Source organism: Exophiala xenobiotica (genome assembly GCF_000835505.1).
Source record: "Exophiala xenobiotica strain CBS 118157 unplaced genomic scaffold supercont1.1, whole genome shotgun sequence".
Taxonomy (NCBI): Eukaryota; Fungi; Ascomycota; class Eurotiomycetes; order Chaetothyriales; family Herpotrichiellaceae; genus Exophiala; species Exophiala xenobiotica.
The window spans coordinates 519,827-539,560 of NW_013562494.1; the positions used below are offsets into that span (position 1 = coordinate 519,827).

General features: G+C 52.2%; 10 protein-coding genes across 11 annotated transcripts; 7 read left to right on the forward strand and 3 right to left on the reverse strand.

Annotated features, from left to right (window-relative positions):
* Positions 1-81: 81 nt before the first annotated feature.
* PV05_00207 (uncharacterized protein) lies at positions 82-1,329 on the forward strand (the record flags this gene model as incomplete). The annotated part of the gene is made up of 1 exon (XM_013465079.1): positions 82-1,329. One exon carries the CDS (start codon positions 82-84, stop codon positions 1,102-1,104), a length of 1,023 nt encoding a protein of 340 aa, XP_013320533.1. The 3' UTR covers positions 1,105-1,329.
* A 225-nt stretch (positions 1,330-1,554) lies between these two features.
* Positions 1,555-3,854, forward strand: PV05_00208 (isopentenyl-diphosphate delta-isomerase). The gene has a single exon (XM_013465080.1). The coding sequence runs from the start codon at positions 1,678-1,680 to the stop codon at positions 2,521-2,523; it is 846 nt and encodes a 281-aa protein (XP_013320534.1). The 5' UTR covers positions 1,555-1,677; the 3' UTR covers positions 2,524-3,854.
* Positions 2,762-3,619, reverse strand: PV05_00209 (uncharacterized protein; the record flags this gene model as incomplete). Its single annotated transcript, XM_013465081.1, has 1 exon — positions 2,762-3,619. The coding sequence occupies one exon, from the start codon at positions 3,617-3,619 to the stop codon at positions 2,762-2,764; it is 858 nt and encodes a 285-aa protein (XP_013320535.1).
* Positions 3,855-4,695: 841 nt separating the features above from the next.
* On the forward strand, positions 4,696-6,468 carry PV05_00210 (uncharacterized protein; the record flags this gene model as incomplete). The annotated part of the gene is made up of 1 exon (XM_013465082.1): positions 4,696-6,468. The coding sequence occupies one exon, from the start codon at positions 4,696-4,698 to the stop codon at positions 6,208-6,210; it is 1,515 nt and encodes a 504-aa protein (XP_013320536.1). The 3' UTR covers positions 6,211-6,468.
* On the reverse strand, positions 6,457-7,276 carry PV05_00211 (uncharacterized protein). The gene is made up of 2 exons (XM_013465083.1): positions 6,996-7,276; positions 6,457-6,943 (listed from the first exon to the last, which is right to left on the reverse strand). Exons 1-2 carry the CDS (start codon positions 7,082-7,084, stop codon positions 6,499-6,501), a joined length of 534 nt encoding a protein of 177 aa, XP_013320537.1. The 5' UTR covers positions 7,085-7,276; the 3' UTR covers positions 6,457-6,498.
* A 446-nt stretch (positions 7,277-7,722) lies between these two features.
* Positions 7,723-9,997, forward strand: PV05_00212 (uncharacterized protein). The gene has a single exon (XM_013465084.1). The coding sequence runs from the start codon at positions 7,912-7,914 to the stop codon at positions 9,886-9,888; it is 1,977 nt and encodes a 658-aa protein (XP_013320538.1). The 5' UTR covers positions 7,723-7,911; the 3' UTR covers positions 9,889-9,997.
* Positions 9,998-10,187: 190 nt separating this feature from the next.
* Positions 10,188-12,075, forward strand: PV05_00213. Of its 2 annotated transcripts, XM_013465085.1 has the most exons (4): positions 10,188-10,710; positions 10,775-11,067; positions 11,119-11,496; positions 11,554-12,075. In XM_013465085.1, the coding sequence occupies exons 1-3, from the start codon at positions 10,332-10,334 to the stop codon at positions 11,293-11,295; spliced, it is 849 nt and encodes a 282-aa protein (XP_013320539.1). In that variant the 5' UTR covers positions 10,188-10,331; the 3' UTR covers positions 11,296-11,496; positions 11,554-12,075. The 2 variants fall into 2 exon arrangements, with proteins under 2 accessions (XP_013320539.1, XP_013320540.1); XM_013465086.1 differs by having other exon boundaries at positions 11,119-12,075.
* On the reverse strand, positions 12,059-16,751 carry PV05_00214 (uncharacterized protein). Its single transcript, XM_013465087.1, has 2 exons — positions 16,237-16,751; positions 12,059-16,191 (listed from the first exon to the last, which is right to left on the reverse strand). The coding sequence occupies exons 1-2, from the start codon at positions 16,467-16,469 to the stop codon at positions 12,408-12,410; spliced, it is 4,017 nt and encodes a 1,338-aa protein (XP_013320541.1). The 5' UTR covers positions 16,470-16,751; the 3' UTR covers positions 12,059-12,407.
* A 202-nt stretch (positions 16,752-16,953) lies between these two features.
* On the forward strand, positions 16,954-17,799 carry PV05_00215 (uncharacterized protein; the record flags this gene model as incomplete). The annotated part of the gene is made up of 4 exons (XM_013465088.1): positions 16,954-17,105; positions 17,167-17,415; positions 17,475-17,538; positions 17,596-17,799. The coding sequence occupies 4 exons, from the start codon at positions 16,954-16,956 to the stop codon at positions 17,797-17,799; spliced, it is 669 nt and encodes a 222-aa protein (XP_013320542.1).
* Positions 17,800-18,347: 548 nt separating this feature from the next.
* PV05_00216 (uncharacterized protein) lies at positions 18,348-19,734 on the forward strand (the record flags this gene model as incomplete). The annotated part of the gene is made up of 3 exons (XM_013465089.1): positions 18,348-18,455; positions 18,506-19,225; positions 19,276-19,734. 3 exons carry the CDS (start codon positions 18,348-18,350, stop codon positions 19,732-19,734), a joined length of 1,287 nt encoding a protein of 428 aa, XP_013320543.1.

A 19,734-nucleotide genomic window follows, 5' to 3' on the forward strand; every position in this document is an offset into this window, starting at 1 on the left:
ACCCAAAACAATACAGCCTCGCCTGCGCCCACGTCTCCATTCCGACCAACTCATGAAGCTATAGGCGCAAGCGCATCAAGAATGGCAAAGCTCCTCGACCTACCAACTGAGGTGCTTGCGATGATAGTCGACCTTCTGTTTGCAGAATCGACGGTGGGACTCAAACGGGACTGGCATTACCAGAGAGCGGCTATCAACCCTTTCGGTCTGTTCCATACATGCTCAGCCTTGCACAACAGCAAGCTCTTGAAGCATGTTGCATGGAAGAGCGTTACCCTCAAAGTGGCACCATACACGATTAGGAGTCCTCGCAGCACGAGATCGCGCTTTTTCATGCCACTAGAAGAGGCAGCGTTGGTCAGAACGGTCGTCCTCGATTCTGAAGTCCCGGTCATTGTTAAGGAGGAGACGGACAATCTGGCCAGCTATTTTCCGTCTCTAACGAAGTTTATCTTCCTACATGGTGCACAACGCGGTGTTTCCTGGATAGGAAGTGACTTGAAGCTGAAAGAGGCGTTTCACGCTTGCGTGGCGGCCGAGACTGGCATTCAAGTGTGCCCGTTGGAGCTGATATACAAGAGCTTTAGACAAGACTCTGCTTTCGGTGAAGTTTGGGGCCACGATCACTTTTTTGAGAAAGACTTCATCGCTGTATTCGACTTCTTTCCACGTTTGGTGAGAGCAGATTGGACTTGCGGCTGCCGAGCACCTGTGGATTCCCAAGATGATTGCCAATACATGCAAAATATGTCGCTTGAAACCCATCACGCTTACTTTCACTTGAGCTTGATCTTCATTCATGCCAGCCACGAAGATTTCTCACTGTGGCAGAGCAAAATGTCCACTTCCCGGATCGGACTGAGCTGGCCAGACCGTCGCGGTTGGACTAGGTTCTTGGCTGTCGAGACCTTGCCTCTAGAGACTCACGAGCACAACGCCAGATATCTGGAGAGGGAAGTGGTGTTCAGGCTGTACAGCAGAAGCAGATCGTCAGACCGTTCTGGTAATTCGAGAGCAGACTCCTTGGTGTCGAAAACTCAAACAAATGCGCTTTGCGATATGAAGGCGGAAAACGGTGCTCTGAGATATCGAACCCGACGTTGACATGCTACGAAATGGCATATGATAAGAGCCGCCAGCAAAGATGTCAATGTCCCCAGCAGGGGTATCAGGGACCATGCAAGGAAGGATTGATTCTTGAGCTTGGGCAGCGAGTTGTGGACAGCAGGCTACAGCAGGACCCTAAAGAGTAGGCCTGGATTCGCGCAAGTGCGAGAAACATGCTTGCCGGAGAATTCACAAACGGTTGAGAAAGACGAGCGCCGAGCGACGATGTGTTATGTTATCAATCAAGAGGACTCAATCATGACAAACAAGGTAGCACTATTCACCGGACATTGACATGAGATATGGAGTAAAGAGGCAGTGGTCAACCCACTCGGGATCCCCATCTCATCGCCCGGCCTCGCCAGTTTACCCCTGACACGTGACCTCGCATTTCCCCTAGGGCGATATTTTTTTCGTCCTCACCGCCTTCGCCCTGCGATCGCTTCGTCTCAGTCCCATCTTTCTAACCCCCGCCACCAGCTGCATACATTGCTCCTCACACTCGTTACTAAAGACCCAACACTGCTAACGCTGACGCGAAGCTACAGTCATTCCAAGTCCTTCGTCAAGATGACCACCATCACGCGCGAAAATGTCACTACACTCTTTCCCGACGTGCACACCCGCCTCATTGGCGCCGACATGGCACCGACTGCCACACCCGACGCCTCGTCGAACTCCTCCGATGATCTCGCCGGCTACGACGAAGAACAAATCCGGCTGATGGACGAAGTATGCATCGTCCTGGACGACAACGACATGCCCATCGGGTCGGCCTCGAAAAAGGCCTGCCACCTCATGACCAACATCAACCAGGGTTTATTGCATCGTGCATTTTCGGCCTTCGTGTTCGACCCCAAAACCAAGAAACTGCTCCTCCAGCAACGCGCCTCTGAAAAGATCACGTTCCCGGACATGTGGACCAACACATGCTGTTCACACCCGCTCGCGCACCCGTCCGAGACGGGCCACGGCGATCTCGTCAGTAACGTCGAAGGCGCCAAGCGCGCTGCGATCCGCAAATTGAACCACGAGCTGGGCATCCAGCCGTCGGAAGTGCCGATTGAGAAATTCAATTTTCTCACAAGGATACACTACCTCGCGCCGTCGGATGGGAAATGGGGCGAGCACGAGATCGATTATATCCTATTCATCGAGGCCGACGTCACTTTGGACATTAATAAAAATGAAGTACAGGATACGAGGTGGGTCAGTCCTGAGCAGTTGCGGCAAATGTTCAAGGACGTCGAGTCGCGGAGTGGGAAGGACCAGGCGTTGAAATACACACCGTGGTTCAGGCTGATCTGTGAAGGGATGCTGTTTGACTGGTGGGAGAAGATGGCCGAGGGCAAGCTGAGTGAGGTCGCCAATGAGACTCAAATTAGGAGGATGTTGGAAGCGGCCGAGAAGAAGTAAAGTGAGCTGAGCGGAGCTGAGCTTGTCTAGGGCGGTCACAGCGTGTTCCGGGGCTTGTCAACCATGCGGGCGGATGAACGAGGGATGGGCATATGCATGGCAGCAACAGGCGTTCCAGGCGCAGAAACAGCACACAGCAGGACAGAAAGATATGCATACACGATACCCGATTGAACAGTTTCTTAGGGAGCGGACAAAACATCCCACGTTCGCGAGGTCTCTTTGGTCGATACTCCTTTCACACGCTGCCAATTCTGCGTTTGACCTTTTCGACCGTCCACTTCAACCCCACGAGCCCCAACGCCCTCCACCATGAGCGCCTGCCTATCCTCCAGCCCTCCGTGACCGGCAACCTCTCCTCGACAAAGAATGCGCGCAGATAGTCACACCTCACTCTCGTCCCATCGCCAAACACTTTCAAAAGCAGAGCAATCTCGCCACATCCGAGTTCGTGCTCGAACGCGCCGTATTGCAACTCGGAGTTCTCCAGTCGTTGGGTCTCGATCCTCCGACACCGTAGCGCGCAGAGGTCGTCCATGCTGAATGTCTTTCCGCCGTCGGAGGACGCACCGAGGATTTGTTCGATCAGATCGGCTTGAGAGGTGTGGTTGTCGCCCTGTGCCAAGTCCCGGCGGGATAGCGAGATGTCGTGCTCTATTGCGCCATGGAGGGAGAGTTGGTCTAGGTTGAGGACTCTGACTTTGCGGCCAGCAAGGTCCGTTTGCATTCGGAGGTGGCCGGGCAAGAGCACGCCGAGACGGTGAGGGAGGAGTTCCCAGGGGTTGGCGAAGATGGCGCGGAGTCTGGATACGAACGAGGGTTTTGGTGCAGAAGGAGTTGGGTGTTGGAGGAAGACGGCGTTACTGAACAATGCGCCTAGGAAGGGACTGAGGCCGACGAGGGACATGGCGGAGGAAAAGTCGGCGGCGCTGATGTTTCGTCCGTCGTGAGGAAGGTAGCCGTGATTTGCGAGCGCGTTGATCATGGGACACGGGCTACGGAGGTCGGAGGGCGAAGATGGAGTGTAGGTTCCTTTGTCGAGAGGAGTGGTGTTTTCTTCTGCTGAAGATTTGGCTAGGAAAGTGGGCGTAGACATCCTGGGCGGCGTAGGCTAACGTGGTGGAGTGGACTGAAGGATGGTGGAGGAGATTAGATGAGATATATACACGGGAAGGTTTTCTCTTGCGAAGAGCTTGTAGAGAAGTAGTAGTAGTCGCAGTTTGCGAGGAATGTGCTGTTCAGGTCGTATAGAATGCGCTGTTCAACTCGTATATCGAAAGGGCCAGTAAGGCCAAGGTCAAGTGGCAGCTGCGTCGTAGTCACGGGGCTGGATGGTAGAATAGAACAAACGTTCAAGTCAATTTGAAGTGTTGCGATCATTCATGCTTCTTAATGTCGATATGTCGAGGTTTGTGAAGTCACTTGTCAAGCGCCACGATGAATGTGAACAAGTCCTCGTGCCACCTTGCAGGTGATGGGAAGTGAAGTCGAGATGCGCCACGTTCGTCAGTTGCATGATGCAGGCACAACCACAACCAGTGACAGCAATGCATGTACCTAACATTATATAGTACCAGTCACTTTCTTCGTCCTGTGTGACACTTTCCACCCACAAGCTTGGTTCTGTGTGACACACAGTTGGCACTTGATAGGTGTGGAGGGCATGAAACATTCAGACTTGCGCGCGCGGTTGAAGCAGGTTTTGGCAGCCGGTTCAAGGTCATCGGGCTGAATTGGTCTTGACAGGGGTAAACACAGGCTGAATCAAGATAGTCGACCTTTCACGTACACAGTAACTTAGCTAGGTAGGTAGTCTACCACGATGAAGACATCTTGAGTCAAGCAAATAGGCGACACCCGAGAGATTCAGGCAAGCGCATCAGTGGCCGATGAACAGTATCTATTCCGTCTACATGCCTCAAGGATAAGTCTCTCATGGTGAATTACATCCTCATCTCGCGAGCTTCATTTCAGTTTCAGATACTACTAGTAGTACTATTGTTGCATCATTGCTGAGCATGACATCATCCGTCGTTGTAACAACAGAGGCTTCAAATGACTTATTATGGACGACTTGAAGACAGGGTGGACTGGATGAGAAGCTCCGACAAAATTAGGATACACTACGTCGCCATCAACATCCTTTGAACGCAGTCCACATAAGCAGCGACCATGGCAGAAGTAGCAGCAGCCCTTTATGCGGCAGAAACAGTCGTCGAAGGCGCCGCAGTCGGTGCATTGGCAGTGTCCAGGTCGACGGCGCCTTTACATCTGAACTTTCGGAAGATAGCTCTCCCAACCAGTGAGAAAGGACTGGCAAGATCAGGACATACTCTGAATATCGTCAAAGGGAAAGCCTACATCATTGGTGGTCGTCAAGACGACAACACTGTTCTCGCTGTCACTCTACCAGTTGCCTCGTCCACAGATGGTGAAGGAGATTTGACTCCCCAGGATGTCGAGAATGTTCAACCCCAATACCGAAACGACAACCGTCCGCTTGCACCCCACGACGGCTCTGAAGAAACTAGCAGCTCGAGGTTCACCTTCAACAGAGCGGGTCATACAACAACTGCAATTGGCGACAAGCTGTATATCTGGGGAGGCAAAGGCTCGACATCCGATCAACCTCCAGAAGACGTACCTGCACAATCGTCGGACCACTTTGTGGTTTTCGATGTTTTGACCAACACTTACAACATCCTGACGGCCGACCCATCCAAGTGTCGCGAAGGTCTTCCCCCGCCAAGGACAAATCATACGGCAACATCCTCACCACATCCACAACCTGGTTCACTTCCAGATGGCCCAACGACCGACGCCCACGGCACGATCTTCATCCACGGCGGCAGCTCTGATTCTCCAGGCGGTGCATCTTTGGATACAGATCTGCGAGACACGTGGGCATTTGATATTGGAGCACGAGTATGGACTCGTCTACCGGACATACCTGACCCAGGGCCATCCGAGATAGCCAACGAGGGCAGGATTGCCTATGTCAATGGACGTCTATGGAGACTCGGCGACGGCTTCGGACGCGCGATGTATCTAGAACTCGCGGAGCATGACTCTCATCCACATCCCAACACAAATCTCCCTGGCGGTCCAAACACAAACGATGCATCGGTGCTGGGTGTTGGCTTGAAGGGCGACGGAAAGTGGCAAGTAATCAGTTTCGGCACAGAAGCGACAGACCCGGGTGGTCCTGGAGGCACCAGCAGCGCGAGCACCAATGCGTCTCAACTCCCCATGCCCAGACTTTCCGCTGGTCTTGTGCCTATAACCACGGGCGCCGGTCGACAATATTTGGTCTATTTCATGGGCCGGGAGCTCAAGACTGGTGGGTTAAACGACTTCTGGTCATTCCAAATACAGTCCGAAGAGGCCTCGGCCGCCAGCATCAAGGACAAAGTGCGGGACATGGTGAGCAAAGCAAAGACTTCCTGGGACTCGGGCAAGCATACCTGGGCGAAATGTGAGCTGGCCAAAGAGGACACCAAGAAGGAGACTCAACAGCACCAAGGCGACAGCGCAATAGGAAAGGAGTCTAGCGGCGGTTGGCCGGAAGGACTGTACGACTTCGGCTGTGACGTCTGGAATGATCAAGGAGGACACGTGTTTGTGATCTGGGGAGGTAGGAGAGATGAGGAAGTCGTGGACGAGGGATGGGTTGTGACAGTGCAATGAGGCTCGCAGTGGCTCTTTCAATTGATTCTAGTCGTTGATCCGGATGGTACATGACTTCAGTACTGCGTAGCTGGGTCGAGTTGAGCCGGGAAAACTCATTTGCTTCGCTGCACGGTGGGCCTTGAGCATTCCGAAAAGGGGCACGACAACGCAGGTGCGAATCTGGACGTGGGTGAAAATGTACAATACTGCGTCGCAAAAGATACTGGGACCGGTCCAACCAGGGAGGAAAAGTGCGAGTCAATGGATAGAATGATACTCTTTCAAGGGTGATATTTTGCCTGTCCATCAGCTCCTACGACCGAGTCTCGCAGCTTGAGCTTCGGCACCCAAGAACAATCCACATGCTGCGACAATGGCTGTCGCCACAACGCCAAAGACAATCTGGGTTTTGATGCCGGACTGAACCAACGCACGTCTCCCGGCATACCCGGCCACGGTGCGCATATAGTTGGCCATGCCACTGACGAGACAGGCGAGCGAGAGAACCCAGAAAATAATGCCCAGGGGATGCGAAAGCATTTTTTCGAGCGACGTAGGTTGATGCTTCAGATGGAAGTTGACGAAGATGGCGACGGAGACCACGGCCATGTAGACAGCCAGGCGAAGCCACGACAGGAACGTCCTTTCGTTCGCGCAGTGGTCGCGTGCGTCTGAGGAAGTGTTGGAGAACAATAACGGCGCCCAAAGCGGCTGGAGAAAGAAGAGCTTGACCGGGTTGGAAGGATGTGTCCTGAAATGCTTAGTAGTGGTAAAGCGCAGAATTGACTCATATGTGGACTTACTCGTCTACGTTGATCGAAGTGCGAAAGGGGTTATAAAGGATATGCCAGTCGTCCTCGGGGGAGGCCGGTGCTGTTGAGGTAGCGGGCATTTCGGGTGATGGAAATGCTTGATATTCTTCGAAAGAGGGTACGGTACGGAGTAGTCCAGCAGAGGAATGAATGAAGATGACCTGGACGTCGAATAATAATTAGAGCTAAGTCGTGGAATATTGGATGGAATGGGATGAGATGAGATGAGATGCGATGAAGCTGAAAGATATCTAGGTATGAATTGCTTCAGTCATCGGACGTTGGAAGTGGTACAGTAAGTGGTCGGCTGATGACAACCGAGGGCCTCGCCTAGAAACAGCCCCGAACGACAAGGCTGGTACTAAGTCAGGTAGCCTACTAGCCTTCACAAGGCTGCCTAGTGAACCCTATCGACGCCCGGATGAACACCACTCAACTCGTCCTCATCACTACCTAAAGTCCGAACAGGTGAATATACCGGTATGCCAAGGTTCATCATGTTCACAACAGCGTCTGTCGATCTATCTTCTTCTTCTCCTCCAGGTATGGAGCCGACAGGACGGATTCTCGAATTGCTGCTGTGCTGTTTCGCCTCTTGATTAGCCTGTGCACGCCATCAGACGCCTTTGATAACCGATGCCCGATGTGGCCATTGCAGCCGATCAAAAGGCCATCGCATATGGCCGACGTGCAGGGTCCCTTCGCAAGCTTTATCAGTCCAAAATCCCCATGTTTCCAACTTCCCTCCTCTTTGTTCAGTACCTGGTGCGGTCTTTGCAATGAGGAATCGTTGTCGCACTACATGTATACACCCATCTAAACGTGCTCGGCGATACTGAGCATGCGAGCTGCCCATCTCGAACAATAGCGGAGTAACCCGGTTTCCGCATCGTCGAATTGTCCCACCATGACTCATCCCAAGAATGCCCGCACTCTGGAAAGAGTGACCAGCCTCACAAGCCGCGCGAGTCGAGTGTTCCAGAATTCCTTACCTACTTCCTCTCCTATTGCGCAAGCATCGCTCGCCCGAGATCTCGCAGAAGACACCGATTCCGAAGCTGCAGAATCCGAGTCCGAGTCCGAAGGCTCGACTCTTCGACCTTCCACGTCTGCTCCAGGAGGGTATTCGTTTGTGGGATCATATCGTCGACCCAGCTTCGCCGGCGCAGGGAACAGAGCCACGGTCCTCCCACGGCCATTCCCAGAGCATGAAAGACTCTCCAGGCTTGAGAGAGAAAGAGCGTTAGAGGAGGAAAGGAGTCTCCTCCGAGACAACAACATCATCCCACCTAAGCACCCCCAAGCAGAAGATGGCGGCCGAAAGAAAAGCATATTTAGTATACCTGGCGGCGACCGCAAGGTCTCTCGAGATGAAGAAGCTACACCAGCCTTAGACGGCGAACTGGGTGTCGCGTCTGAAGTTAGCCCTCTACTGGGCGATCCAAGCCTGCCGTATGGCGGACAAGCCGATGCGAAGAACATCGAAGCGAAATGGGAAGAAGCCGTGGCTGCTGGCATGATCCACACCACCTGGCAACGCGAAGCCAAGGTCATTGCCCGCTATTCGGCTCCCTTGATGGTGACTTTCCTCTTACAATACTCCTTGACAGTGGCCAGTATATTTACAGTCGGCCACATTGGGACTGTTGAACTTGGTGCCGTCAGTCTCGCTTCAATGTCCGCCAACATCACAGGCTACGCAATCTATCAAGGTCTAGCGACGTCGCTTGACACACTCTGCGCGCAAGCCTATGGCTCTGGCCGCAAGAAGTTGGTAGGCCTCCAAATGCAACGCATGGTGTTCTTCCTGTGGACGATCAGTATCCCCATCGCCATCATCTGGGTACTCGCCGAGAAGATCTTGCTGGTCATCGTCCCTGAACCTGAAGTCGCAAGGCTTGCTGGTCTGTACCTCAAAGTCGTGATTGCAGGTGCACCGGGCTATGCGGCGTTTGAGGCAGGCAAGCGCTACGTCCAAGCACAAGGTCTGTTTTCGGCCTCACTCTACGTCCTCCTCTTCTGTGCGCCCTTCAACGCCTTTATGAACTGGCTGTTTGTCTGGCAACTCGAAATGGGGTTCGTGGGCGCACCACTGGCGGTCGCCATCACCGACAACCTCCTTCCAGTTGGTTTATTTATATACGTCCGCTTCTTCTCCAAATCCGGCATGTCGTGCTGGAACGGATTCACCAAGAAGGCCTTGCAGAATTGGGGTCCCATGGTCAAACTGGCCTTGCCCGGTGTTATCATGATCGAAGCAGAGGTCCTGGCCTTTGAGATTTTGACTTTTGCCGCCTCATATTTCGGCACGACCGTCCTTGCCGCTCAATCTGTCCTCGCGACGCTTACCTCGATCACATTCCAGATCCCGTTCCCCCTCTCCATCGCCGGCTCAACGCGCGTTGCAAATCTTATTGGTGCCACGCTCGCCGATGCCGCCAAAGTCAGCACGAAAGTCACGTTCTCTGCGGCCATTGTTGTCGGCGTGCTCAATGTCACTCTTCTGTCCACGCTGAAGGACTATATTCCCAGGCTATTCACCTCGGATCCAGAAGTCGTCCGCATCGTGTCGGAAATCTTGCCGCTATGCGCTGCATTCCAGCTCTTCGACGCCCTGGCTGCGGCGTGCAATGGTATCTTGCGTGGTCTCGGGCGGCAGGAGTTCGGAGGGTATGTTCAACTGTTCTGCTACTATGTTTTCGCTATGCCGCTGAGCTTCGGTCTGGCATTCGGCAAGCACTGGGGTCTCTGGGGGTTGTGGACTGGTGTGGCCCTAGCGCTGGGTCTGGTGGCGTTGATTGAGTTTATATATTTGAGTCGCACGGACTGGCAGCGTAGTGTGGACGAGGCGAGGGCGAGAAACCAAGAGGGTGGTGTCATGTGAAGAATGTCAATGAGATGCTGCGACGAAATAAGCTGACCTATGGGTATTTGTACTCTTTACTGTGGACAATGTACCTAGAAAATCATTTGGCCTAGGCCTCAACCTCAAACTGATACGCCTAAAGGCCCAGTGAGGGACCATGCCCCTTAGCACAGGCGTGCACCTAGGTGGCATGGTGCGGTGCAAATGTTGAAAGATTATGTCAGCCAGGCCCAAACGCGACTTTATCTTCCCTTTTTCTTGACGTGACGTGACAGCCAATTGAAGGCCTCCGCAGTCCGACCTGAGTAAACTGTAAACGCCTCGACCGCAGTATGAACAAACCCTCGGGGCATTCCTCGCAGGACTGACTCCAGGCTCTCCAGCCATCAACCACCTATCCTTCCGTCACCACTGCTCACTCTCCGCTCGTTGTCCAAGCTCTCGATCCTTCTCTCCCAGCCATGGATCTTACCGGTCAAAATGACTACCCCGCCGACTCGGCATACAGCCCGCAGGTTATCGACAACGACCAACAAGAAGATACGACCGCCGTCCAGAACGGTCACCCACAGCAAGCCACGGCTACGCCCCCTTTAGATCATGACTCGAACCAGAGATATAATTCCCCGAGTCTGTACCCACAACCCAATTCAAGACCGGGCTCCGGCATGGGCGGGCATCCACAAACACAATACCCGGAAAATAGACAACCTCAACCCGCCAGCAAGAGCAGCGTAGTCATTAAAGTCGGCATGGTCGGGGACGCACAGATAGGCAAGACAAGTCTGATGGTGAAATACGTGGAGGGCAGCTGGGATGAAGACTATATCCAGACATTAGGTACGCCCTTGGCCTGCCATCATTTCGCCAGAAAGAAACCTCATCTAACAATGGGCACATACAGGCGTCAACTTCATGGAGAAGACCATCTCAATACGCAACACCGAGATCACCTTCTCCATCTGGGATCTGGGAGGCCAGCGCGAGTTCGTCAACATGCTGCCGCTAGTCTGTAACGACGCCGTTGCCATCCTCTTCATGTTCGACCTCACACGTAAATCCACCTTGAACAGTATCAAAGAATGGTACAGGCAGGGACGGGGCTTCAACAAGACGGCAATCCCGTTCCTGATTGGCACGAAATATGACCATTTTGTCAATTTCCCCAGAGAAGATCAAGAGGAGATAAGCAATCAGGTATACCTTGCCCCTTTTGGTACAATGGCAGCAATGCTGACAACATGGTAGGCCAGAAGATTTGCCAAAGCCATGCGCGCCAGCCTGATCTTCAGCAGCACAAGCCACAGCATCAATGTGCAAAAGATTTTCAAAATCGTCCTGTCCAAGGCGTTTGATTTGAAATGTACGATCCCGGAAATCGAGAACGTCGGCGAACCTCTCCTCCTGTATCAGTCGGTCAATTGACGCTGATGGAAAATCCCCTCCACCCCAGTCTTGTTGTTCTGCCGGGGACTGCTTGCCGGAATGAATTGACGACACAGCGCACGATAATGTTTTGTTTTGGACAGCAAGACTGAAGAGCCACCTATCAAAACTCGGCAATGGTAGTTGTCCAGTTTTCTCGGTCCGCACATGCTAGATATGTGGAGGACTGTGATTGAAAAAGTATGGAGAGTGATTGTAACGTTCGACACCGACACCGACACTAACACACGACACAAGGTTCATGGTTCCCAGCACCAACAACATACGCCAGACTCCCCTTTGACATGCTGTCATCCTATTTTCCATGGTCTTTCTGTCGATTTCAGCACGGAACGGCGCATTTGCGAGCGTGTTTGGTCGTGGTATGGATATGATCAGGTTGGAACTTGCATTTGCACAGAGACGGGGGACGATGGGAGCATATGGACAAGACTAGGACGAGACTAGGACTATGGGCTCAGTGCAAAGGAAACTTGAGAGAAAGATGCGGGAAAGGGACGTTCTCGACGAGGAATCTTTTGATAGAGAGAAAAATCAAGGTCAACCTGCAACGGCCCTTGTCAGAGCTCCCGATCCTGGGTTCGCAGAGTTGAGCTCCGAGCAGCCTGGGTTAGAAACAAAAATGCATCTGCTTATGTACGAGTACGAGGACAAGCGAACTCGACCGACGCACCTTGAGCCAGAATCCGACATGCTTTACAAGCAAGGACACCTCAACGAGAGAATGAGAAGGGTCTGATCTGATCCCCCGAGATTTGCTTCCAAGGGCTTTGTTTTCCTTCTGCTCTCTAACTTAGACGCTTTTGGTCTCGTTGTGAATATTGCCCATCATTGAACGGAGCCCGTGACTTTTGGAACCTACACTACACCGCCTTAATTTCATACACGTTTCAAGCATGCCCAGCGCCATGAATGCCACGCTGATGTGTCTATCTACCCTTCCGTCTCTCCTTCCGCCTCTCCTTCAGTCACGACGCTGTAATGCATACCTAGGTAGGTATCTGGAAGGACTAGTCATCATCGTCATCACATTTCAACCACAGGTTGGAACCACGCGTTTCGACCACATGTTCCGACCACATGTAGGCCCACTAAGCAGTCTCGGCAAGCACATTGCGAACGACCTGAGCAAACTCTTTCTTCACGTACTCGACGTATCCTTTCCAAGCCACCAAATCTCCACTGACCTCAGTGCTCGCGGATGGGAACTTTCGGTCCAATTCCATGGTTGTTCTGATCACCGCAGCGTTGGCTTCATTGACCTTTTCGATCTCTTGTTTGACGGCATTCTCTTTGATTTTAGCACCGAGAACGACGCGGAATTTCTCGGCGAGAGCAGAGAGGCGGCGACGTGCTTCGTCAGGGTCAATCACCGAGAGACGCGAGAGCATCAGATTGCACAGCGTACGAATATCGGTGTCATCGGGAATTCCATCCAGGATACGGTCGAAAATCTTGGCAATAGGTAGGTGTGGGATAGCGCCAGGAGAGTCGAGCAAAGCGTAGAGAGTGGCATATGCGGATTTCCGCAGGTCCAGACCTCCGTCTTCCTGATGCGTGAACGGTCCGATCTTGACCGTCTTCACAAGCTCCTTCTTGATACAGGAAGCGTCAAGGATGGTAGGCAAAAGCTGACCGATATCAGGAATGACAAGTTCGGGCTTGTTGTGGATAGCTGCATTCAGGGTGGTGACGGCAAGACGACGGTTGGCGATGTCGGAGTCGTTCAGCATGGTCTGCAGCATAGGCGTCATCATCTTAACGAGGAGATTGTTGTATGAATTACTTGTCTCGCCGAGAGTGAATCTGAAGGCGGAAATGACCGTGCCTCGAACAGCAGGGTTGGGATCCTCCAGTGACTTCGCTAACTCCGGCACGTAGATACCTGGGTCAATGGTCGCAAGTCTGCCAATACATTCGGCGCCAACAGCACTGTTATCCTCTGACTGTGACACAGCAAATAACTTTTGCCAGAGCTCAGATGCGAAAGGAGCCAGCTCTCCCGGAGAGTTTTCGGAGTGCTCCAGTATCTCCTTGAGGGAATGGAGGTACAGATAATCCTGCCCGTCGTCTTGCTTCAGGCTTTGCAGAATGATCGGCAGCGATTGGCTGACATTGTTCGAGCTGGCACTTCCGAGGGCCACAGCAGCAGCGAGTCGAACCTTGTCGGCTTCAGCCGACAGACATTTGATAAACGTCTGTACATCAACTGGAGACTGAGGTCCCGTTCTGAAGCCGACCTCGCCCAGGACGGTCAATGCAAGGCAAACGGCTCGAATGTCCTGGGATATTTCCAATTCTTTGAGGAAATCCGATATCGTGACACCGAGGTTGTCACCTCCGTAGACCAATAGAGTTCCAATCGCTCTTCCAAGCACCATTGTTTCACCAGCCGTACCTATTGCCAGAAGGCCTTTCATAAGTGGAGCGCCTACACCATGCTCACCAATAACTTTCACCACTAGAAGATATGCTCGTAGAGGTGGCCCTTCGAGTCGGGCTTGTGTAATGGTACAAAGAGCATGGACGGCTTCTTCATTCACCAGGGCTTTTGCATTCGTTGGGATAATCTTCGATAGGATGACCAATGCCGGAGTAAGAAGGTGTAGATCGCTGGTTGAGATCAAAGGCATCAACAAGCTCTGGAGCTGCAATATTGTGTTCGTATCATATTGTGAAGATGTGACGGGGTTGAGGGCAAGATATTGTAATGACTCCAAGCACGAGACGCGAAGAGCTCGATCTGCTTTGCGAAGCTGATTTGCCATCTCAAGTGAAACATCTTGTATCCAGGCAGTCCCGATGTTATCTTGAACGCCTGCAGCCTCACCAATAAGACCGATGGCTCTTGCGCTGGCAAGTCTTGTCGTTTCGTTTCGTAATCTGTCATCGAGAATACCGAGACTCTTGACACGTGCGTCACCCGGTAGAAGATTCGTGGAAGATGTTCTTGCGATAAGCACGCCAAAGACCTGGATAGCTCGATGACGTACTTCGAGGTCAGTGTTGTTGTCGGCCACTCGATTCTCAACAACCTCCCATAGCTTCTGAATATGTATAGCATGATCTTGACTAGAGGTAGCCAGTCGAGGAGGTGTCAGAGCTTTGACGAATTGCTCAATGGTGGAAAGTGCTTCACTTGAGACTTTGTAGTTTCTCTCCCGAGCGACTGTTGTGACTGGTGGTATCAAGGCAATGACGAAGGGTATCAGTGCAGTGGTGCCATTGGTTTCCACAATAGTGCTGATCAAAATCAAGGTCTCTATCTGCAGACTGGAAACAGTTGCTGATGTTCCTGATCCAGTTCCCCCTGAGCCAGCAGCGCTTGATGGCTTGAGTGCATCGGCAATTGGATCTTCGAGCTGCTGTAGGTGATCGGATAGGATACCATTTCTTGACGAAGTAAGAGTCTTGAGCATGGTAATAGATGCCTGTTTGAGCGACATGCTAGCCTTTTTCCATAGCTTACAGAGTGCCCGGACAATCTTTGGCACGAGTACGACCAATTCTGCTTGGGAGCCGGTCGGAGGTGATGCAGGCATGATAGGTGGACTGGACCGTGTGGCAACCAGGCCTTTCAGGTCTGGGTCTTTTCGATCTGCCTCACTATCTTGTCTTCTCCGCTTCCGGGTATTAGTCGGTGCAGCAGGGTCTTCAGACGAATCAACCCGTGTGAGTTCGTGAATCAAAGCGGAACCTGTTTTGCGAATCAAAGCAGTAGTTGCGGCAATAACTTCCAGTCTGACACTGTCTTCTCTCTCGTTGAAGAGGCAAGAAATGAGGACTGGTGCGATCTTTTCAAAAAGAAGGCCTCTGTCTGCTGCCGAAGCTCCCGAGATGATGGTGTACAAGACCTTTGCAGCACATCGTCGGACTTTCCAGCTCATGTCATCCACATCACTAAATGCGTCTTCGTCGTCCAGCTCTGCATATTCGTCGTCATCGTCGTCTGCAGGTTCCTCGGTAATGCCGTCATCTGAGTTGTCTTCCTGCGTCCCTGCCATCTCGTCATCTTCGACTGCCGCCAGGTTGGGATCGTATTTGAGATATCTCAAGGCTGCATCAATAGCATCAGGAAGGTAGGAATGGATTTCGGTGGGGCAGAATCCTAGGAGGGATTCCAGCGAGATCAATGCTGCCTCTCGTAATTCCTCGGTCTCGGTATCCGCCTCCATGTCCTCGTCATCAACCGATGCTGAGGACGACATCTCTTGCTGGCTCAATACCTGGAGCACATAGGCTACCACATCGTTCAGGTAGGGGCCGAATCTGGAAGGGCTGGAACGTGCAAGGGTGCCGATGGTAGCAATGAGGAATCTCCGATGTTCTGTGGTGAGTTGTTGATTCTCGAAGCTATCCTTGAGCGCCGTGACGAAGGATCTGACCTGCATATCGTTGAAATGTACGAGTAATGCACCCACACCAGCCAAAGCTCTCTTCTTGACAACACCGCCTGCCTGCGGACTCTCGATAATGTGCATGACAGTCTTTGCAAGTTCGACCAATTCCAGCTCCTGCAGCATCGAACCATAGCACTTTACAATCTCGATCATGACATCGACGGCTTCGGCGCTGTAGCCCTTGTCCTTCTGTTTTTCAAGCAGACCGGTCGGTAGTTGGGGAGGCGACTTTGATGTTGGCAAAACAACATGTCCTACTAGTCTGGGTATTAAAACCTTGCTGATGGCTGCATATGAATCTTTTACTTCTTGGGCAGGAGCTCCGTTCGATTGAGGCTGAGGCAACGCTGCAATGAGCGTTCGTAGGGCGGTGTTAGGGATTGAAACATCGATGTCGCTGTCGGTCAGATTGGTGAGTTTGTCGATAAAGGGAGCAATGATGTCGCCCGGTGTGCGGGCTGCCAACGGACCGATACTGAAGATGTTAGCAGATGGCTAGAATTAGAAGCTCTTGATCTACCATTTCAACGCCTGATTTTGCACCTCGCCGTTCTGATCGCCCAGAGCCTTGAGCAGAGCATCGATTATTCTCGCAACAGTATGATTTTCGTTGCGTATGTACTCCGAGGAAGGGGACGAGAGGATGCTCGCCAGGTCGCTGAGTTGCATGAAACGAATGTCCGGGTCAGGGTCACCGACCTTGTTGAGCAGTGCCGCGATACTCGCATGAACGGAACCGCGAGTGCCTGCCATGTTGTCGAGATAGATCACAACCAATCCCTCACACGAGCCTCAAGGGTTCCCAAGTTGTATGACTTTGTCGAGCATTTGAATAATTTGACTGAAATGCGGGGACAAGGATGGCAGTGAATGAATGCTGGGGGCGGTGAAGCCAGGTAGAAAACACGCTTGAACGCTGGTAAAGTTGGAGGGGTGGAGGACGTCTGTGTGATGAAGGAAATTTTGGACAAGAAGAAGGCCTGTTGTTGAGATACAAAATGGTGTCAAAAGTCCATGATGAGTCGTCTTTCGTGCAGGCTGCGAGGCGAGTATCAAATTGGAGGGACAGTGCGCAGCGTGCAGCGTGAAGCCCATCGACCATGACGCAGGTCACTCCACACTCGGTGGTGGAAAGCTTCTTCCGGAGCTTCTCAGGTACTCTACTACTCGTACCTTACTTCATAACATCTCTACAATCCACTCCAGTGGCTTTCTGCTTCCTTCATTTATCTTTCCAATGGCCCTACCACGGTCTGCAGCCCTCCGGGGCAGTATTCGTTCCTTTGTCGCCAAGCGAACAGGAACACAGGCTCGAACTACCCTGCGCAACGTTGGCCGCCGGACCTATGCACAAGAACATAGCACAAAGAAGAGCAGCGATCTTCCATGGTCAGTTCATTGACAGGATGAGCTCTCACGTGCTTGCCGCAATACTAATGGCGCACCACAGGCTAGTTGGCTCCCTGGTTGTCACTGTTCCCGCCGCTGGGTGGCTGTGGCAGCAAGGTCCCAGTAAATCCGATCACGGTCACGGTCACGCGGAACACAAGGAGGAAGCGGAAGAAACCTCTGGAGAGGAATCCGTAGAAGAGGAGCAGCCAAAGGACGAACCTGAAGAGTCCAAGGAGGAGGGTAAGGAGGAGGAAGACAAAGATGACAATGCGGACAAGAAGTCCGGTGGAACCGTGGATGAGGATGCGTACGTTGCTGCGAAACCTGTCACGGTATTGAGAAAGTGTAGGCTTATCATACTTCCAGTGACACCAAGGGATCTCCAGATGGAAAGGAACGAGCTACCACAGAGAAAGCTGGCGAGAAACAAGTAAGTCCAGCTTGAGCGAGTTCCCATCAGATGCATTTACTGACACAGTAACGCCAGGCTCAAGGAGATGTATCCGGAGCTAGCAATCCATTCTTGTATGAAGGCGATCGATCGAAGAAAGCTGAAGGACCTGGTGCTTCCGCCCGCATTCACGGCACTGTTGATTCAGCAAGACCTATTGGCGGCCACAAGGATCCCGAGAAGTCCCAGCCACATGCCGAGGAGAAGGACATGGACAAGGAGAAATCTGGTGAGAAATGAGGATGAAGGCAGATGTCCGCGTGCTTTAGAGAGTTGCAACCTTCGAGAACAATTGCGTAGCCCTACCTGGCTGCTGTCACTGTTGTGTAGAAAAGCATCCTCGTTTTGTCACACCACAAAATGCTCCACTAGCGAACTTCTCTTCTTTCTACCACTGCCCTCCCGATCACCTTTCGTAAACATTCAATTCCTGTTGAATTAACACATCATCCATCAAGCAAGAAGGATGGCAGGATTCAGTAGCTTGAATGGAATTCTACAATATGATACGACCCTACGGAATACGAAGAAGCTCCACCAGCTTTGAGGCCAGCCAGCAGCTTCCCCTATTCGCTGCGCCAACGACTTTTTTCAACCAAACATGACGCGCCGTCTCCTCTTTTCAGCATGCAAATAATTATTTTATTAAAGCGCTACATGTGTCGAATCTCGCACCCGTGTTTCCCGGCTGACAGACTTTCCATCGCGATTTCAACCTTTGTCGTCAACTTGTCCCTGCCGACCGCACTTTCGACTGTTGGCGACGTCATATTGATTCGAGTGCCATCATGGCTCGCCCACGACGAACATCAAGCAATCTCGGGGGTGACCCTCGCGGAGACACCAGTGGCCCTGCGTGGGCTACAATGACGCCCAAACAACCCCTTCAGCCTTCCGTATGTCTGGAACCCCGTGGCGTCGCCATTCTCCAGCTGACGATGCGCAGAACAGCGAAAAAGAACTAAAGCCTCACTCGAAGCGTCGGAAAGCCCGATCGGCATTTCGAAAATGGAAGAACCTGTCCTATCGGCATACGTGGCTGAACCCGCTCCTCCTCATGCTCGCCATCCTAACCGCCTACTTCATCAATCCTGGGGAACAGAACCCCTTTCATAAAGCCATCTTCCTGTCATACCCACTGGGGCCGGACTATCCAGGTGGACCGAATATGTACGGCAAGGGTTACGCAGATTGGGCCTTTGTGGGCTTCTATACGATCGTCCTGACCTTCACGAGAGAGTTTATCATGCAGAGAATACTTCGGCCACTGTCGGTCTATTGCGGCATGAAGAAGAGGGGGAAACAATCGCGATTTATGGAACAAGTCTACACGGCCATCTACTTTGGCATTTTTGGGCCTTTTGGACTCTATGTCATGGCACAAGGGCCCCTGTGGTATTTCAATACCACGGCCATGTTTGAGGGGTTCCCGCACCGAAAGCACGAAGGAGTCTTCAAGGCCTACTATCTGCTGCAGGCCGCTTACTGGGCTCAGCAAGCCATTGTTCTCATGCTGCAACAGGAAAAGCCTCGAAAGGATTTCCGAGAGTTGGTTCTGCATCATATCGTGACGTTGTCGTTGATCGGGTTGAGCTATCGTTTCCACTTTGCGAAAATGGGTATTGCAGTCTACATTACCCATGACATTAGTGACTTTTTCCTTGCGGTAAGTTGGACATCTTCGTTCGTGTGAGCACCATGCTGAGTACGCCGCAGACATCCAAAACGTTCAATTATCTCGACTCCATTATTGTCGGACCGTATTACTTCTTCTTCATGGTCGTTTGGATTTACATGCGGCATTATATCAACTTGCGGATTCTGTGGGCGACGTTGACTGAATTCCGAACTGTTGGACCATACGAATTGAATTGGGAGACTCAGCAGTACAAGTGCTGGATCAGCCAGATTATCACGTTCGCCCTCCTTGCCTGTCTACAAGCTGTCAATTTGTTCTGGTTGTTCCTGATTTTGCGCATCGCTAAGAACTTTGTTCTTTCCCGACCGGTGGCGGATGAGAGGAGTGACGACGAAGATGAGGAAGACGACGTCGACCCCGTTGGAAAAGATAGCCAAGATGCTAAGATGAACGGGACCAAGCCTGTTGTTCTCGTCAACGGCGTGCCTCTGGAGGGTCACTCGGCAGCGCAAGGAGTCAGGAAAAGAAAAGGGTGA